Source organism: Galeopterus variegatus, unplaced genomic scaffold, assembly GCF_000696425.1.
Source record: "Galeopterus variegatus unplaced genomic scaffold, G_variegatus-3.0.2 Scaffold9344, whole genome shotgun sequence".
Lineage (NCBI taxonomy): Eukaryota > Metazoa > Chordata > Mammalia > Dermoptera > Cynocephalidae > Galeopterus > Galeopterus variegatus.
Genome location: NW_007735455.1, coordinates 28,679 through 47,394, shown reverse-complemented (window position 1 = coordinate 47,394; position 18,716 = coordinate 28,679). Strand labels below are relative to the sequence as shown.

Genomic DNA, 18,716 nt, shown 5'->3' with positions numbered 1-18,716 from the left:
TAGAATTCATAGGTCAGCCAAGAATTTGAGGGCAATTTATATGAAAATTGTATGGCTCTCCTATTCCAAGATTCCCCACCCCGCAAAACACACATCTCAATTTCTAGTCACTCTACAATCCCAAACTCTGTCCTCAGTTCTACCCATCCCATACTGTGTGGACTTGGGAGTGCCCTCAGGAGAAAAGCCATATAAACATGAATGCCATTTAATGTCAGGGCCCTTCTTCCAGGTCCCTTCTTCCAAGGGTAAAATCTCAAATTTCTGCCTAATTCTGCTCACTCTCCAATCCCCTAACACAGTTTTTAAAAATATTTTGCCCAAAATTTATCACTGTTATATTTGTATAACTAATACAAGTTATACTGCCAACCTAAAATTTTGTTTTTTATATTTATAACTCACCTCCAGTCTTCCATTTCTTATCTCCAATTCTTTCACTTCTTCCTGGTATCACTGCTACCACCTTAGTTCAAGCCATCATTATCTCCCAGTTGTCCTACAATAAAATCCTAACACATCTTCCTGTTTGCACACTACCATCTATTTTCCACATAGCAGAGTGATCATTTTGAAATCTAAAATAGATCACGTTGCTTTTCAGCTCCTGTACCTACAGCTAACCAGAAAAGAACTTTCATATGATAACACCCAGATCAGATTCAACTTTGCCATGCCCACTTGAACCTCCTAACTTGTACTACAACCTGACAGATAAGCTTTTGCAGTTGAAGCCCATGTGATTTGGCCTAATTTCCTCTCCCTGGTTCTCTACAGAATTCCCAGCATGTGTTCTGTTTTGAGCCTTTAGCAGATCATATGATTAAAGATACTTTGCCATGGATCTGGTAGAGACATTTCTAAAACTTCAAGTAGCATAAAAGTACAATTAAATGAGGCAGGTATATAAAAGCACTTTGAAAAGTTCAATTCCTTAAACTATTAATATTAATAATAATAAAACTATCAAAGCCTTTAAAAATAATTATAAATAAATACGATATTTAAAATCAAACTGTATACTCTCAAATGAAAATTGGCTTCAGATATCCCAAAGGACTTATGTATACCTCCAGTCTGTTACATAACTTTCATCACTGTATTTCAGTGTTGGCCCCTTTCCCACAAACAATCACCCTTAGGATTTAAACACTTCATGTTCAGACCTCAAGTCAGTAAAAAAAATAAAAAATAAATAAGTTAAGAGGTCAGTAAAATAATCTGAAAAACTATACTCATATATACTTTCTCAAAGAAAATTTTATATATTTCCAAAAACACTAAATTTTAAGCTTTTTAAGTGTTCAAAAAGTACTCCAAAATTTTGTATTTAAAAGATAAAAATAAAAACTATTCTGAAATATCAACACAAATAAAATAAAATTTTGAGATATAAATGGTGTCTTAAATAGAAATTTTATTTTTTAAAAAAGCAATAATAACTGAAGGAAATTTGTAAAATTTAATCTCAACATAAAAAAATTACTGCAAGATGATTTTAACTCATTTGTTAAGAAACTATCATACATGATAACATATATTTGTTCTCTATTAAACCAAATAATCATTAAATATTAGGTGTTTTAGATTATAAATGAGCTAATTTGTTTTTAAATCCAAAAATAAGTCAACAATAGAAGATAGAAATCTAACTTTTGTTTAATATTTTAAAACATTTTCTGTATCATTTCCCCAAACATTCATTAACATTCTAATTGTGACCAGCATTACAGTTTTTAATAAAGACTAATTCAGGTCAACAATAAACAAACAAGTGAGCCTGAAAACTGTCAGAAACAACCATTGGTGTATGTTCATGTTCCACACACACAAATATTTACCAAGCTTACCTTTAAACTGCATGTTTAATTTTTCCTTACAACTTAACACTGGGTACAGGAAACTCTAGAAGTCATAAACAAAGACCAAACAAACTCCCTTCTTCTTGCCAAAATGTGTACAAAACTGCAGTACATTTAAGTTGGATATAAATACACATTTTATACATGTCTCTTATTCTATACAAAATCTTAGTAAATATTTTCCCAACAGGGCAAGGGGTATTTTTGTTCTCTTAAATTGAAAGATTTTGCCCATTTTAAAAAAAAAAAAAAAGGATTTAAATAGCCCTAATAGTTACAGTTCTCAAAATAACAGTTGTGTTATATTCTACTTCAGTAATTTCCATATGAGCACTTCAATAAAATCATTTTACCACAGTCAATAAACTTCTTCAATGAATGAAAAATAAAAATTCATCTAGAAAATCAAAACTTTTCCAGAGTAACTACAAATGAAAATGTGTGCTATTTCAAATTACAGGCTACTTAATTTTTTATTTAAAAATAAGGGCAATTAATAAAATGTTTAATTTACATTAGCTGAGTTCAAGTTTAGCCTCTAAAGAATAAGTTTCCTCATTCCTTTATATTATTTTATGAAATGAATAAGTTCAATCTAAACTACTTGATTATCATTATTTTCTTTTGTTACTTATTTCAAACTATAAACTTCATGTACAAGATAGCAGAGGATACAATACAGGTATCCTCTGTTATTGGTCTATACCTAATTATCTATAAAGATTAATGGAAACGATACCGTTCCAATCAGGCACAATAATTTCCTTCCATTTTATAAACAAGAATTTCTAACCCAGCTCAACAACTAATCAATTAAAATATGGATTTAAAAAAATATATTACAGGCACATTTTTTAAAACAAATAAGGTATGAAATATTGTTTTTTGCTGAGTCAGTGAAATTTTTTCATTGTTTTTATGGCTATTTGGTTTACTTTCTTCTTCTTCTGGCAAGATTAATATACAACTCTCATTCTACTTTAAAGAGTCAAAAACCCACAGACCTAAGCTGTATGAAAACTTAACTTGGTACTGTCAACTGAAGACACGTAAACTAGAACCATAAGAATAACTGTACTAAATTTTAACACTATTCATTAACAGTTCCATTTTCCTGAGTTTGCGTTTGTTCTTTGGCATTGGCTTAGGATATAATCCATTTTTCAGAAGGTGTTCCTTGCTGAGGCGAATTCGAGCACCATGCTGAAGCTGGAAAGAGCATAAAGCTTGAAGAGGGCGAAGCAAAGTCTGTTAAGAGAAAAAAAGAAACTAAAAAAGTATCTGTGACAAATCATGATTACCTACATTTTTCCTTCAGAAACAGAGATGATTATGTTTCCTTTTATTATTATTATTAACTTTTAACTATGAAAGGCAATAGACATTCTAATAAATATATAATTATTTCTATATAATACCTTTATATTCATACCTCGCATACCACTAGGGAATTCTTAAAAAAAAAAAAAACCCACAAACACTGATTTTCCATATAGGTAATAAAGTCTAACCTTAGTTTTACATATTAATTTATGCAAATACAATAAAAAATTGTTGCCATTATAATAATTTAACAAATAATTTAATGTAACAGAAAGACTAAAAGAGACCTTTAGATACAAAAAGAAGCACATAAAATTAGTTAATTCAGTTTCATTTTTGTTTTGTTTTGTTTGGCGGCTCAAACACAGGACCGTGGTGTTATCAGCACCACGCTCTAACCAACTGAGCTAACTGGCCAGCCCAGTTAATGCAGTTTCAGTCATAAACCGATGCAAGCTTACTGACACATGATAATAATTAGATGATGGCAGCAACAAGTACGTGGTTTACTAACTTCTCTCACACCTAGTTCATGGACCACATACAATTTAGATACCCGTGTTTTGGTGCATCTCGAATCATTCTAACTATATATGTATCTGCATAAACTCAAATACCTATAGGGCCAGGCATGTAACATAAACATATTAACTGGATGTACCTATAAGCTAACACAGAATAATGGAGGCTGTAATACAACTGAAGTACATGCCCTGCCTAAAGTTATTCAAATTTAAAAATTATTTTAAAAACACACACACACACCAAAAAAAAACAACAAAAAAAACNAAATTGTTGCCTTTACAATAATTTAACAACAAATTTAATGTCACAGAAAGACTAAAAGAGACCTTTAGATACAAAAAGAAGCACATAAAATTAGTTAATTCAGTTTCATTTTTGTTTTGTTTTGTTTGGCGGCTCAAACACAGGACCGTGGTGTTATCAGCACCACGCTCTAACCAACTGAGCTAACTGGCCAGCCCAGTTAATGCAGTTTCAGTCATAAACCGATGCAAGCTTACTGACACATGATAATAATTAGATGATGGCAGCAACAAGTACGTGGTTTACTAACTTCTCTCACACCTAGTTCATGGACCACATACAATTTAGATACCCGTGTTTTGGTGCATCTCGAATCATTCTAACTATATATGTATCTGCATAAACTCAAATACCTATAGGGCCAGGCATGTAACATAAACATATTAACTGGATGTACCTATAAGCTAACACAGAATAATGGAGGCTGTAATACAAATGAAGTACATGCCCTGCCTAAAGTTATTCAAATTTAAAAATTATTTTAAAAACACACATACACACCAAAAAAAAAACAACAAAAAAAAACCCATTATGCCAGTGTTTTAAACACATTTTGGGTCAAATTCTTTCCTTGGGCCTGAGACCCCTGATCTAACCCTTTTAAAAAATATTAGCAGAGGGTGACATCATCAAGACAGCAGAATAGACAGTACCCACAGTCACTCTCCCCCACAATTGACCAAATTACAACTATTAGAAAGCAAAGACTGCCAATCTGGGATCACTGGAACTCGGGCGCAGAGGAGGAGAGACCCACAGAGTTTGTGAAGGTGGGAGAAGCCACTGCAAGAGGAAAAAGAAACCACTCCAACTGTTTCAAGTCCCCGCTGCTTTAGGGCCAGCCCTATGAGAGGCAGGAAGAAGCAGCAACACACGGAGCAGGAGCCAACAAAAGCCATAGCTGAGCCTTTTGGCTGAAATGTCCTGGAGTCCACAGGGGAGAAGAGGGCCTCAGAATTTACCCTACCAGTCCCCAGGCCAGCAAGAACACTGACAGGGTCCCATGGACCCATATAGGAGCAAGGATGGCAGCCAACCAAAGGAACCACCCTGAAGCCTGTGAGTCATCATGGGGGACCTACGCACAGCACACCACAAGGGAAGCATTTGGAGTGTAGGAGGGAGGCTGGCCAGCTGGGAGAACACTGGGATTGCAGTGTGGGCAGCTGATTTGCCTTCCGATTGGCACAGGCCCACTCAGTGGACACTGGACAGGGTGACAGAGCTACAGGGGATGCAATTGCAGGGAAGACTTAGTCCCAGGGAAAAATCTCCAGACAGCCCAGGTGTATCTAATCACACAAGACCCAGAAGTGATCAAAAGGCCAACAATTAAAATCCAGTCTGCACAAAAAGCATTCCCTAAAGAATCAGCAGCAAAACAGCAATTTAGCTCAACCACAGGGCTCAAGTGTTGATCCCCACAGGAAGTCCCCACAGTTCTGGAATTAACCAAAACCACAGATCAGATACAAAACTCTGATATTAACCAGTAAAGATCTAACACCACCAAAGAACACCTATAAAACCTAGAAGAGTGAGCAGTCTCCTCAAATGCCCCGGTATCAATGTAAAGACAAAAACATCAAGAAAGAACAAAGACATATGACACCAACAATGGACACAGAGGAACAGGAGACTTATTAAACATGTGACAGAGAATTCAGAATAATCCTCGAGAATATTCAGGGAGTCACAAAAAAATACAGATAGAAAATTAAATGATATCTGGAAAACAAACCAGGAGCAGAATGAGAAACTTGACAAAAGAATTGAATCAATATATGAAACCAAACAGAAATTCTAGAAGTAAAGAATAATATTAACTAAACTGAAAAACTCCATAGAAAGCTCCAACAGCAGACTTAATCAAACAGAGAGAATTAGTGAGTTCAAAGATAGAACATATGAAATGATCAAATGAGAGGAGCAAAAAGAAAAAATAAGAAAAAATGAAACAGAAATACAGCAAATATGGGACTCCCTCAACTGAAATAACCTCTGCATAACTGACATACCCAAAGGAGAGGAAAAAGGAAGAGATGTAGAAAGCACATTCAAGGTCATAATGGCTGAAAATTTCCCAAGTATGGAGAAAGATGACAATATCCAGCTACAGGAAGCTCAGAGGTCATTAATCAAATTCAATCCAAGGAGGAATGCTCCAAGGCACATCATAATAAAATTATCAAAAATCAAAGGCAAAGAAATAATACTGAAAGCAGCAAGAGAAAAGAGACACACAACATACAATGGATTCCCAACATGTCTCTCAGGAGATTTCTCAGTAGTAACCCCACAGGCCAAAAGAGAATGGGATGATATATTCAGGGTTTTGAAGGAAAAAGACTGTCAGCCAAGAATTCTCTATCCAACAAAACTAACTTCAAATATGAAGAAGAAATAAAGTCTTTCCCAGACAAACAAAAGCTAAGGGAATTCATCAACACTAGACCTGCCTTAAAAGAAATGCTAAAAAGAGTTCTTCAATCTGAAAGATGACAATGCTAAGGAGCAATAACAACACTTTTGAAGGTACATAACTAGTAAAGTAAATTCACAGATAACTTCAGAATACTCCAATGTCATAAGGGTGGACAATAAACCACTTACATCCTCAGAATAAAGACTAAAGGATAAATCTAACAAGACACTAGCATATACAACAACCATATAAGAGATAGGCAATATTTAAAAATGTATCTTCAAACAACAAATTGCCAAAAAGCAGTGGGGGGAGAATAATACTGAAGTGCAGAGTTGGCTTTGTTTTCTTTTTCTTAGATACCAATGTTAGGTTGTTATTAGTTTAAAATAATCTGTTATGCATATAAAAAAAATTTTAAGCCTCATGGTAACTATAACACCAAAATGTACAAGAGACATACCAAAAATAAACACAAGAAATCAAAATACACTGCTAGAAAAAAAACACTTGCTCACAAAAAAAGACAGTAAGACTAGCATAAAGGAAAAAGGTGTCAACAAAATAACCAGAAAAAAGGGAACAAAATGGCAGTAACAAGTGCCTACATATCAATAATAACTCTAAATATAAATGGATTAAATGCCCCAATTAAATTAAGAACCAACAATATGCTGCCTACAAGAAATTTACTCCTCATATAAAGACACACACTGACTGAAAATGAAGGTATGGAAAAAGATATTTCATACAAATGGAAACCAAAAAAGAGCAGAAGTAGCTAAACTATATCAGATAAAATAGACTTTAAGCCAAGAAAAGTAAAAAAAAAAAAAAAATAGGTAAGAAAGGTCATTATATAATGATAAAAGAATGAATTCAACAAGAGGATATAACAGTTTGAAATATATATGAACCCAACTACAGAGCACCCAGTTACACAAAGCGATTACTATTAGACGTAAAGGGAGAAATGGACTCCAACACAATATACTTGGGAACTTTAATATCCCATTTTAGCAAAGAACAGATCATCCAGAAGGGAAATTAACCAGGAAACATCAGAATTAATCTCTAGTCAAGGCCAACTGGACCTAACAAACATTTACAGAACATTTCATCCAACAGCTGCAGAAAATACATTCATCTCAGCAACACATGGAACATTCCCTAGAATAGACCATAGGTTAGGTCACACAACAAGTCTCAACAAATTTTTAAAAACTGAAATCATATCAACTGCCTTGCCCAACCACAATGGAATAAAACTACAAATCAAAAATGAAAGGAACACCAAAAACCAAGCAAATACCCAGAAATTAAATAACATACTCCTAAACAATGAATAGGTCTAGGAAGAAATAAAAAAGGAAATTTAAAAATTCCAGGTGACAAATGAAAATGAAAACACATTCCAGAATCTATGGGATACAGTAAAAGATGTTCTGAGAGGGCCGGCCCAGCGGTGCACTGGAGAGTGCGCCGCTTGGGAGCGTGGCAGCGCTCCTGCCGAGTGTTCGGATCCCATGTGGAGACCGGTTCCCGCTCACTGGCTGAGCGCGGTGCGGGCACAACACCAAGGGTTGCGATCCCGTTGCCGGTCCCCGGTATGGGCGCGACACCGAGGGTTGCGATCCCGTTACCGGTCAGTAAAAAAAAGACAAAAAGGAAAAAAAAAAAAAAAAAGATGTTCTGAGAGGGACGTTTAAAGTAAAAAATGCTTACATCAAAAAAGAAGAAAGACGTCAAATAAACAATCCAGTGTTATACCTCAAGAAGCTGGAAAAACAAGAAAAAAACAAACAAACTCAGTACAAGGAGAAAAATAATATAGATTAGAGCAGAAATAAATAAATTAGAGATTTTAAAAACATACAAAAGATGATAAAGAGCTGGTTTTTTGAAATGATAAACAAAATTGATAAACCTTTAGCTAAACTAACAAAAATAAAGAGAAATGATTCAAATAAATACAATCAGAAATGAAAAAGGAGACATTATAACCAATACCACAGAAATGCAAAGGATCATAAGAGACTACTACAAAGAACTACATGCAAACAAACTGGAAAACCTAAAAGAAATAGATAAATTTCTGGACACATACAACTTACCAAGGTTGAATAATTAAGAACTAGAAAACCTAAACAGACGGACAACATGTAATGAGATTGAAGCAATAATAAAAAATCTCACAATAAAGAAAACCCCAGAAACAGTTGGCTTAGGTGCCAAATTCTACCAAACATTTAAAGAACTAATAACAATTCTTCTCAACTTCTTCCAAAAAAAATTGAAGACGAACGGATACTTCCAACCTCATTCTATAAGGTCAACGTTAACCACATACCAAAACAGTAAAAAGACACAACAAACAAAGAAAACTATAACCAATATCCCAAATGGACACAGATGTGAAGATCCTCAATAAAATACTAGCAAACATTATCCAACAACAAATTAAAAAGATCATCCACCACGATCAAGGGGGATTCATCCCAGGGACGCAAGGATGGTTCAACAAACACAAATCAATAAACAAGATACATCACATCAACAGAATGAAGGAAATAAACTATATGATCATTTCAATAGATGCAGAAAAGGAATGTGATAAACTCCAATACCCTTCATAATAAAAACACTCAACAAATTAGGTTCCAAGCAAATGTACCTGAACATGATAAAGGCCACCTATGACAAACCTACAGATGATATCATACTGAATGGACAAAAACTGGAAGCTTTCTCTCTGAGATCTAGAACAAGACAAGGATGCCCACTTTCCCCACTCTTACTCAACAAAGTACTGGAAATTTTAGCCAGTGCAATAAGGCAAGAGGAAGCAATAAAAGACATCAAAATTGGAAAGGAGGAAGCAAAACTATCCTTACTGCAGAGGATATGATCAGATACATAGAAATCCTAAAGACTCCACCAAGAAATTACTAGATCTAATAATGTAAATTACTAGATCTAATTCAGTAAAGTGCCAGGATACAAAATCAACACACAAAAATCAACAGCTTTCCTATATACCAATAATGAAATAGGTGAAGAAGAAATCAAGAAAGTAATCCCATTCACAATAGCTACCCCAAAAATGAAATACCTAGGAATAAATTTAACCAAGGAGGTGAAATATCTCTACAATAAAAACTATAAAACATTGGTGAAAAAAATTGAAGAGGACACAAGTAAGTGGAAAGATATTCCATGTTCTTGGGTGGAAGAATTATCATCAAACTGTCTATATTACCCAAAGCAATCTACACATTCAATGCAATCCCTATCAAAATACCAAAGACATTCTTCACAGAAAAAAAAAAATCTTAAAATTTGTATGGTACAGCTTCCGGTCAAGATGGTGAAATAGACAGTTGCCAGCATCACTGGCTCCCACAAATCAACCAATTTATAACTTTTAAAAAGCAACTACAGTCAAGCTGGAGCCACTGGAGCTCTGGGGAAGAGGAGGAGATGCCTGCAGAGTTCATGAAAGTGGGAGAAGCCACGATGAGAGAAAGGAAGGATCACTTCTACCATTTCAAATCCCGGCCACTTCAAGGCTGGAGCTGGTGAGCACATGGAGCAGGAGCTGGTGAGCACATGGAGCAAGAGCTGGCAAAATTCACTGCTGGGCCCTTCCTATGAGGTTGCTTGGAAGCGGCACTAACCGCGTTCCCATGGACCCAAATAGGAGCAAGGAGCCACAACAACTGACAAAAGGAGCCACTCAGAGGCCAATGAGTCATTGCAAGGGACTGGCACATGGCCCGTCCTATGGGAAGTGTTTGGAGCATTGGCGGTGGGGGAGACAGGCCCACCTGGGGAACACTGGGGCATAGCATGGACAGCTGATCTGCACCCCAATCGGTGTAGGACCACTCAGTGGAGACTGGTCAGGAATATAGAACATACCTAAGAGGCTTTCTACAGTAATATTGTTCAGAGCTATTTGATACTCAATAAATGATAATGTTTCTATAGAAATAAAGAACATTATATTTGAGGCTATGTGAAGCTATGTGAGAGAAAGACTGATTCAGAGAAACAAAGAAAATCTTTTACTTATAAAACAAATTAGTTTTTAAATGTTTACAAAGGGTCTTCAAAAAGTTCATGGAAAGATTCATATTATTTTTTAATCCTATTTTTCCCCCTAGTTGGCAGAAAATCAGTGTTTTGTAAATCCTTTTGTTTGTATGTACAAAGTAACAGTTTTCAAGGGACCATTATTACCAACCACTGGTGTTGCATAGAGCTAAGCCACTTCAGCTATGACACAAAGCTTTGTCACTTCTACCTTATAGTAGCTGAGTAACAGCTACCAACTTTTAGTTCAAAATTCCTTTTGTCAACCTATAGGCAAAAATCAGAAAGGCAAGGAAGGGCAAAAAGATGAACTCTTCTTAAGTGCCTATGTTGACAATTGTGGCAATTAGCCCATATTATCTTACTCAATTCTCACAATATTATGAGGTAACCATTTTTTTGTATATCACAGATAAGGAAACAAGCACAAAGAAATTATGTGAACTGCACATTGGCAAAAAGTGAAGATAATAAGTGATGAAGTTGTAATTCAAACCTACTTCAAAGCCCGTATCATACCACTTCCAGGTAGCTATGCTTTCATATCATATCTCCAAGTGCTTGAAAAACTGCTCTAGAATAAAAGATGTGGATGAACCAACAGACTAACAAAGCTATTCTATGCCAAGTTCTTTATTTTGAAGAGCCCGATCTCTATAGAATGAAGCCAAGTGAAAATTTACTACTCTCCTCCATCAATTTTAAATTTTTACTACAATTGCCCCTCATAAAATGTTACTAGGGGCCGGCTGGTTCACTCAGTTGGTTAGAGCACAGCCTTATAACACCAAGGTCACAAGTTTGGATACCAATAGTGGCTCACCGCCCAAAAAAAAAAAAAAAAAAAAAAAAAAAAGGTTACTGGGAAAAAAATGTATGTCAAGAAAACACCTATGTTTAGAACAGACTGTAACTGTGTTTCACATAGAAACACAATACGTTTTTATTGCAACTAGATTTGAACAGGCTGGACATAGGGTTCCCCCACTAAGAAAGCAGCTTTACCGTAAGTTGGGGGGCCAATTTTTGCTATCTGTAATAATAAGCAACTTGGGAGGTTTCATTATGCATTTCTTCTATTCATGCTCTCACCAACCATCTTATCAGCACCTCCCAAATCACAGGCCAATTGATTGTCAAACATCTTTTTGCTACTCCTGGCCACTAGAGTATGATTATTCCTGGTGACCAAAGCAAGCAGAATGAGAACTCTAGGACCTCACTGTTATTTGGAGATTTTATGTCCAACGTGATTTATAGACAATAATAACAAAATCTAAAGAGATGCTAGGTTCTGTCACCATTCTGTACCTTCAACTTTGCCTGTTGTTAGGTACTACTCAGAACATAAGATTTTGTGCAAGTCTCGTGTTGTCACAATAAGGATTCCTTTTTTGTTTTTTTTTTAAAGATACCATACCACAAAGCACATCTAATTTAGCACGAATCAATGATGTCAGCTTTTAGCTTTATGTCACCAATGAATGCTTTTGGTTATATAAAGCAGTAAAAGTAGTGAAAGGATGAAAATAAAAATATGCCAATGGAGAAGAAACCCTAAAAACTATCAAGAAAATTGTCCTAAATATTTAATGTTATATTATTTTTTTGAATAAGTTCCTTCTCAGTCAACTTTGAAAGAATTCATTCTAGATACTTGTATTATATAGAGTATTTGTAAAATAGAACCTGAAATATTCTTGGCTGATAGGTTTCCTGCTATGATGGTAATTTAATGAATACCAGAATAATATGTATTATAAAACTGGAGAGAAGGGGAACAGTAACAGCATTAGTAGCAGGAGAACAAACCCTGTCCCTAGCCCTAACCGTAACATGCTACAACTACTGTTACTGTAACCACCACTGTTACCAACATTAAGCCTTCCATTTAGGATTGCAATAAAGATCCAGTTTTAACTGTGGGAATAAGAGACAAAAATCCACAGAGGATTCTCTGCAAAACCCAAAATAAGGAGAGAGAAGCAAGTTTTAAATCCATAGCCAAAGAACATTATATTTTTCCCTCAAGATTTGAACTTTTAATGGGTCCTTAGTCTGATGTTGTCAGATCCTAGAATCTTACATCAGCAAAAAGGAAAATACAGAAACTGTACAAAAGCAAGTTTAAACAGCATTGGGTTTCATCTTTTTTTAAAGATACCTATAAAGAGCATATATCTGCTCTCAAACATACAGGGATGATGGTGAAAAAACAAAACAGAAAGACAACTATAGGCATACATAAAGTGCTATGTTGATGGCTGAGTACACGGAAGTAAGCTATAAGGCTAGAGGAGAGGGAGAAGAGGCTGAGAACAGTCCCTGCTGACATATGGTAAGGATCTGTCTAGGGTCCCTCATGAACTTTTTTCTCAAAGGAGAGAGAACAGAGAAAGCAAAATTGCCTGGACCCAAAACAAAGTCTACTCGCACACATATATACCCCAAAAAAGCCTACTTATGAAATCTACTTCTTCCAAAAGAAGAAAAGTCTCCAGCTCTGACATTTTCCACAGTTTAGCATGGGGGAAAGGAAAAAGGCAATTCAGTGCTTGCTTCTGGCATTCTTTAGCAATCCTTACTATTGAGATCTTTTTGTTCTCTTTTGGATTAATATCTTGGTAACTAATCCAGTTACTCTGAACCAAGCTTTTACCCATTATTGAAAGTTCCTTCATGGCAAAGGCACACTCTTATAATGGTAACCACAGCGCATAATGAAAGAGTGAGAAAGAAGGCAGGGGGGAAAGAGTACTTCGTGTGCGTGTGTGTGCATGCGTGTGTGTGCATGTGTGTTGGAAGGGGAGTTATAAACTTCATTAGTATGCTTGTTACCCTCTGACTTTTCTTCTTGAGTTGGTATTTTATCAGAATTTTTCAATGATTAAAAAAACCTTAATAATTTAAGTTCTATCTAGCTATTTTTTCTTTTGCTATAAATGCAAAGTTTATTACATGTTCCAAAAGATGAGATGTTAGTAAGTTCTTTGAAACATTATTCTTTGCTGATTACTAATACATATGAAATCATCAGTCTTTCATGGAAATTAAATAAAACGATCGTAAGTTATAACCTTTTCACATTCTGTGGGCAGTTCTCTAAAACAAAAATGTACCTTTTTTACACTCTAAGCAAGGTTAATAAGATAAACAGGAAGTTAGTATAACTTCTCAAATAAAGGCACTAATGCAAAAAAAAGTTTCTGTAGAATGCTCTTTTAATTAAAAAGAAAAATGTTGAGCATAGGAGAACACAAGATACTAAAAAGAGAAATAGAAAATACTAAAAGAAAAATCTAGCCAAAAAACTCTAATGTTGTGTTACTTAAATGCAATTTAGTGTATTACAAATGCTGTTTGCACAGCTTAGTATGAATATTTAAATAATACAATCTGGAATGCTAAACTAACACAGAAAAACACCAGAGGAGGAAGAAGGTTATAAAAGTACATAAATTTCTATCACAGATATATACTACTTATCACTTGAGTTACAAATTTAACAAGTTAAGCATGTCTGAATTTTCTAGATAAAATCTGACCAACTCCTATTTTCGAAAACTATAGACCTTCCAAAGACATACCTCTTGTATGTAATTATTTTTTTCCAAGATGGAAAGAGCCACAGCTGCACACTCCAGTGTAGAAAGGCACGTATTAGTAGGTTGCATCCGAATTACATACTGACTAGAAACGCTAGTTTTCAACTGCACCTGAAACCAAAAACAAGGCAATTAAGTGTAATCTTTGTTTTAAATTTAAAATTATAAAGTCTGTTTTAAATACTTATTAGTTTCTTTCCAAAATTGCCAGCAGTTTAGAAATATTAAATATGTAGATATCTTTTATACATAATATCCTTTATTTGTTAAGTCTGTTTTAAATACTTATTAGTTTCTTTCCAAAATTGCCAGCAGTTTAGAAATATTAAATGTGTAGATATCTTTTATACACAATATCCTTTATTTGTTGTTAAATAGTAGAAGAGGACAGTTACACATATATCTGACAAAAAAGTTATATCCAGAACATATGCAAACTCCTATATATCCAAAAGAAAAAGACTAATAACCCTCTCCCAAAAGGGGAAAGATCAAATACACACTTCATAAAAGAAGATACAAGAATGCCAAATAGGTACTTGAAAGAGTGCTCAACAGATCTTAATTCATACATTTGTTGTCTCCTAGAGGTAGGAGAGGGAGAGGGAAGTTGGGAAGAGACCGAACAAGGGAAAAATAAATTAATAAATTTAAAAAAAACATCTAATGCAAATTAAAACCACATTTCACACTCATTTTAGTAGTGACAATCAAAAAGACTAACACCACAAAATGGCAAATACGGAGCAAATGAAACTCCAATACACTGCAGTGGATGTTAAAATGGTATAATCACATTGGAGAATTATTTGACAACTTATTTTATTCTATGGTTTATCTTTCCATTATGTTTCATTTTAAACTAATAGGTAAATGTCTGTGTGGATGTATGTAAATATACAGACACACACATACACAAAGTACAGATATACTCTCTATTTAGACAAGAAGCAGCATACTATACAAGGACACTTCAAAAAATTCACGGAAAAATGGAATAATAATAAAAAATATAAACCTTATTTCTCAGCATAAGCTCCATCAAGTTCAGGACACTTTTGTAAGTGATGATATCAGCCAATTCATCCTTTCCTAAAGAACTAAGGGTCCTGAGAATTTAACCATGTCAAGGCACTCTTTTTATACATTATTAAATGAGAAAAAAAAGGGTGGGGGTGCCCTTTAAAGACTTTTTTAAGATTAGGAAATAAAAAGAAGTCAGGAGAAACCAAATCAGGACTGCAAGCTGGATGCCTAATGATTTCCCATCAAAACTCTTGCAAAATTATCCTTGTTGGATGAGAGGAATGAGCAAGAGCATTGTCGTGGTGGTGAAGCTTTCCTGGACATTTTTCTGCTGAAGCTTTGACTAACTTTCTGAGAACACTCCTATAATAAGCAGATGTTACTGTTCTTTGGCGCTTCAGAAAGTCAACAAGCAAAATGCCTTGAGAATCCTAAAAAAAATGTTGCCATGACCTTTGCTCTTGACAGGTCCACTTTCATTTTGACTGGGTCACTTCCCCCTCTTAGTAGCCTAGGTTTTGACTGTGCTTTGTCTTCAGCATTGTACTGGTAAAGACATGTTTCATCGCCTGTTACAATTCTTCAAAGAAATGCTGCATGGTCTTGATCCCACTTGTTTAAAATTTCCATTGAAATCTCTGTTCTTGTCTGCAGCTGATCTGGGTGCGACAGTTCTGGCATCCATCAAGCAGAAAGTTTGCTCAACTTTAATTTTTCAGTCAGAATTCCTAAGTTGAACCATTTGAGATGTCTATGGCATTGGCTATTGTTTCTGCTGTTAATTGTTGATCCTCTTCGATTAGGGGACAAAAAGATTAATTTTTTCCTCACAAACTGATGTAGATGGTCTGCCTCTGCAGACTTCATCTTAAACACCACCTCGTCCCTTCTTAAAAGGAGTCCTCCATCTGTAAGCTGTTGATTTCCCTGGAGCATTGTGCCCATAAACTTTTCATACAGCATCCATGATTTCTCCATTCTTCCACACAAGCTTCACCATAAGTTTGATGTTTGTTCTTGCTTCAATTTTAACAGAATTCATGTTGCTCTAATAGGGGCTCCTTTCAAACTGATGTTTTATACTTCTCAGCAACTTAAACTAGATCCTATTCAGACATGTTATAACAAATTAGTATGAGTTTATTTTGGCGCAAAAATATTTTGAAATCCACGCATAGTTTTTTTATAACAGACATTGTCCATGAACTTTTTGAAGACCTCACATACCTACTTTTCTCCATGGAGATAATAGTTTAGCTGATGACTGAGACAGAGTCAGACATGAGAAAGGCCAAATGTCAACATTTTGGCCTTCTCACTCCTATTTTAATTAAATAAAACTATTAAAGGGAGAGGAAGAAGGAAGGGGAAGTAAGAGGGGAAGGAGAAGGAAGGAGGAGAGGAAGTACAAGCTGCTGGCGCTGCTAAGTGGGCATTATAAAACAATGTATTTGATTCTGGAATACATTATCTAAAGCAGACTTGACTAAAAGTGTTTTAGATATGATTATTAAAATTACTCTGCATTTTTACCAATGGAAAAGATGGGAAAGAGATGCAGGAAGGGGAAAGAGATGAAGAAAAATGGTTGAGAAATTTGTAGTGATAAAAGAAAGTCAACTGATGATAAAATAACCATAAGAATAATTCACAATGTTAACAGTAATTACTAATAGCTTTGATATTTCATCAAGGCAACTAGTAGAACAGAGTATGGCTAATTACTGCTTTAAATACTTAAATCCAAGTCTTCATTGGAGAAATTTATAATAGACATCCAATTTCAACAAAATCTTTGGGAAACATGCAAAAATTCACAGTGAACTTTGTTTAATGGAATAAATACCGTTTTTTTTATTGTTGTTCTTTGGAGGCTGGTTGGTACAGGGATCAAAACCTGGACCAAGGTGTTACCAGCACCATGCTCTAAACAACTGAGCTAACTGTCCAGCCTGACTTTGATTTTCTGAAAGAAGTTTGTTATTTCAGAGAGGAGTTTTATTTCTTACTGTAAGAAAACTCAGAATTTGGAATTTATGTTAAAAGATTTCAGAATATCCTTCACATATCATCTCTCTAGGAGTTATAAGGTAAATGGATATAGTAAAAGACTATACAGTCAAGCTATGTCATACTATTAACACATATGTTATAATAGCATGTTAATATGATCATCCTAGTTTCTCCTTTTATGCATATGTGCTATTCCACCTTCATCACACACTTTGATTCAATGAGCAAATGAGCAAGAGCAGAAAGAAATCCTGTTGATCCATCTTGAGAAGCCACAAGTGTTGTAGCAAATAATCTGTAAAAAACAGCCTTATCTTTTTAAATAAAAATTAAAGAAAATCCAAGGCAAAATTATTCTAAGAATGAAACAAAATTTACATATGATAAAAGTGTGGTTTATAGAAAGAGTATCTGTTGAAAAACTATGATTATTATATCAAACCCAACAATAACTAATCAATTAATATCAGCCAAGTCACAGAGTTTCTTAGTTTCTCTCAGTTCATTTGTAAAATCAGACAGCTGAATATGATGGCGTCAAAACCTACCTTTTAGCTATCAATCCTAAGATTTTAGAGACATCTATAATCTTAATTTGCATATTTTGGAAGCCATCCTGACTCAAAGAATGCTTCAATAATTTTGATCTTTTTAGAAGTTGATTCTCTATGGGTATAGGTTGTTAAAGTGCCCTCAATGTGACTTCTATGTCAGAAACAGGAAAATCATTGGTTGGTTCAGAATTTTACTGGTATAGTTTGTATGCTTATAATATCACCTCCATTTTAGAAATAGTCAGCTACTCCAGACATTATTTCTAGATTTTGCTTTAGGTCTTTTCCACTGGTTCTCTGAATTGGCTAAAATTTGAATTTCCAGTAATTATTTTGCTATTATAATGCTTTCATTTCTTCTCTTTCATTGTCTTAAATATATTTTTAATGTGTAAGAATACGAAATAATGGTCTGATGACTATGATCACTCTTCCGACACCTTTTTAAAAAGCCTTTTACAATTTTTACTCCCTACATTTAGCTATTTTGCAACCACAAGTGACTTGTGTCATTAAAGGTTGAGGTGACATAGCATGTTCAGTGGTTTAGTAATAACCTTAGGGCTAAAAAAAATATCCAAGGAAATCACATGCCATGGCTTATGTCTGCATAAGCAATTTTACAGAAAACCTAAATGGAGAGAGACATATACCATGTTCACATAATTAAAGACTCAATATTGTACAGATATCAATTCTCAGTAATTGATTTATCAAGTAACAATCTCAAAAATATAAAGAGATATTTTAGTGGAATTTCAGAAAGCTGATTCTGAAGTTACATGTTAATACAAAGTGCAAAAAGAACAAGATACTCTTCAAAAAGAACATAATAGAAGGATCTGGCCTATGAAACAACATTAATTAAGACTGTGGAATTGGGGGCCGGCCCGGTGGCGCACTGGATAGTGCGCCGCTTGGGAAGCGCGGCGGGGCGCCCGCCCCGGGGGTCGGGGCCCCCCAAACGAACCGCTCCCCCCCCCCC

The 18,716-nt window shown here is 34.9% G+C and overlaps 1 protein-coding gene across 1 annotated transcript; it reads right to left on the bottom strand.

Moving 5' to 3' along the window:
• Positions 1–2,054: 2,054 nt before the first annotated feature.
• On the bottom strand, positions 2,055–16,142 carry LOC103609207 (DTW domain-containing protein 2-like). The gene is made up of 3 exons (XM_008593570.1): positions 15,996–16,142; positions 14,121–14,249; positions 2,055–3,110 (listed from the first exon to the last, which is right to left on the bottom strand). Exons 1-3 carry the CDS (start codon positions 16,140–16,142, stop codon positions 2,940–2,942), a joined length of 447 nt encoding a protein of 148 aa, XP_008591792.1. The 3' UTR covers positions 2,055–2,939.
• Between the last annotated feature and the right edge of the window lie 2,574 nt (positions 16,143–18,716).

Bases quoted from the DNA above. Each gene is read 5' to 3' on its own strand.
- LOC103609207 (XM_008593570.1), bottom strand. From the start codon at position 16,142: ATGGAGAAATCATGGATGCTGTATGAAAAGTTTATGGGCACAATGCTC. The intron at 14,250-15,995 runs GTGAGGAAAAAA...TTTTGGTTTCAG, and splicing joins CAGACCATCTACATCAGTTT to GTGCAGTTGAAAACTAGCGT. The intron at 3,111-14,120 runs GTATGTCTTTGG...TTCTCTTAACAG, and splicing joins AAAATAATTACATACAAGAG to ACTTTGCTTCGCCCTCTTCA.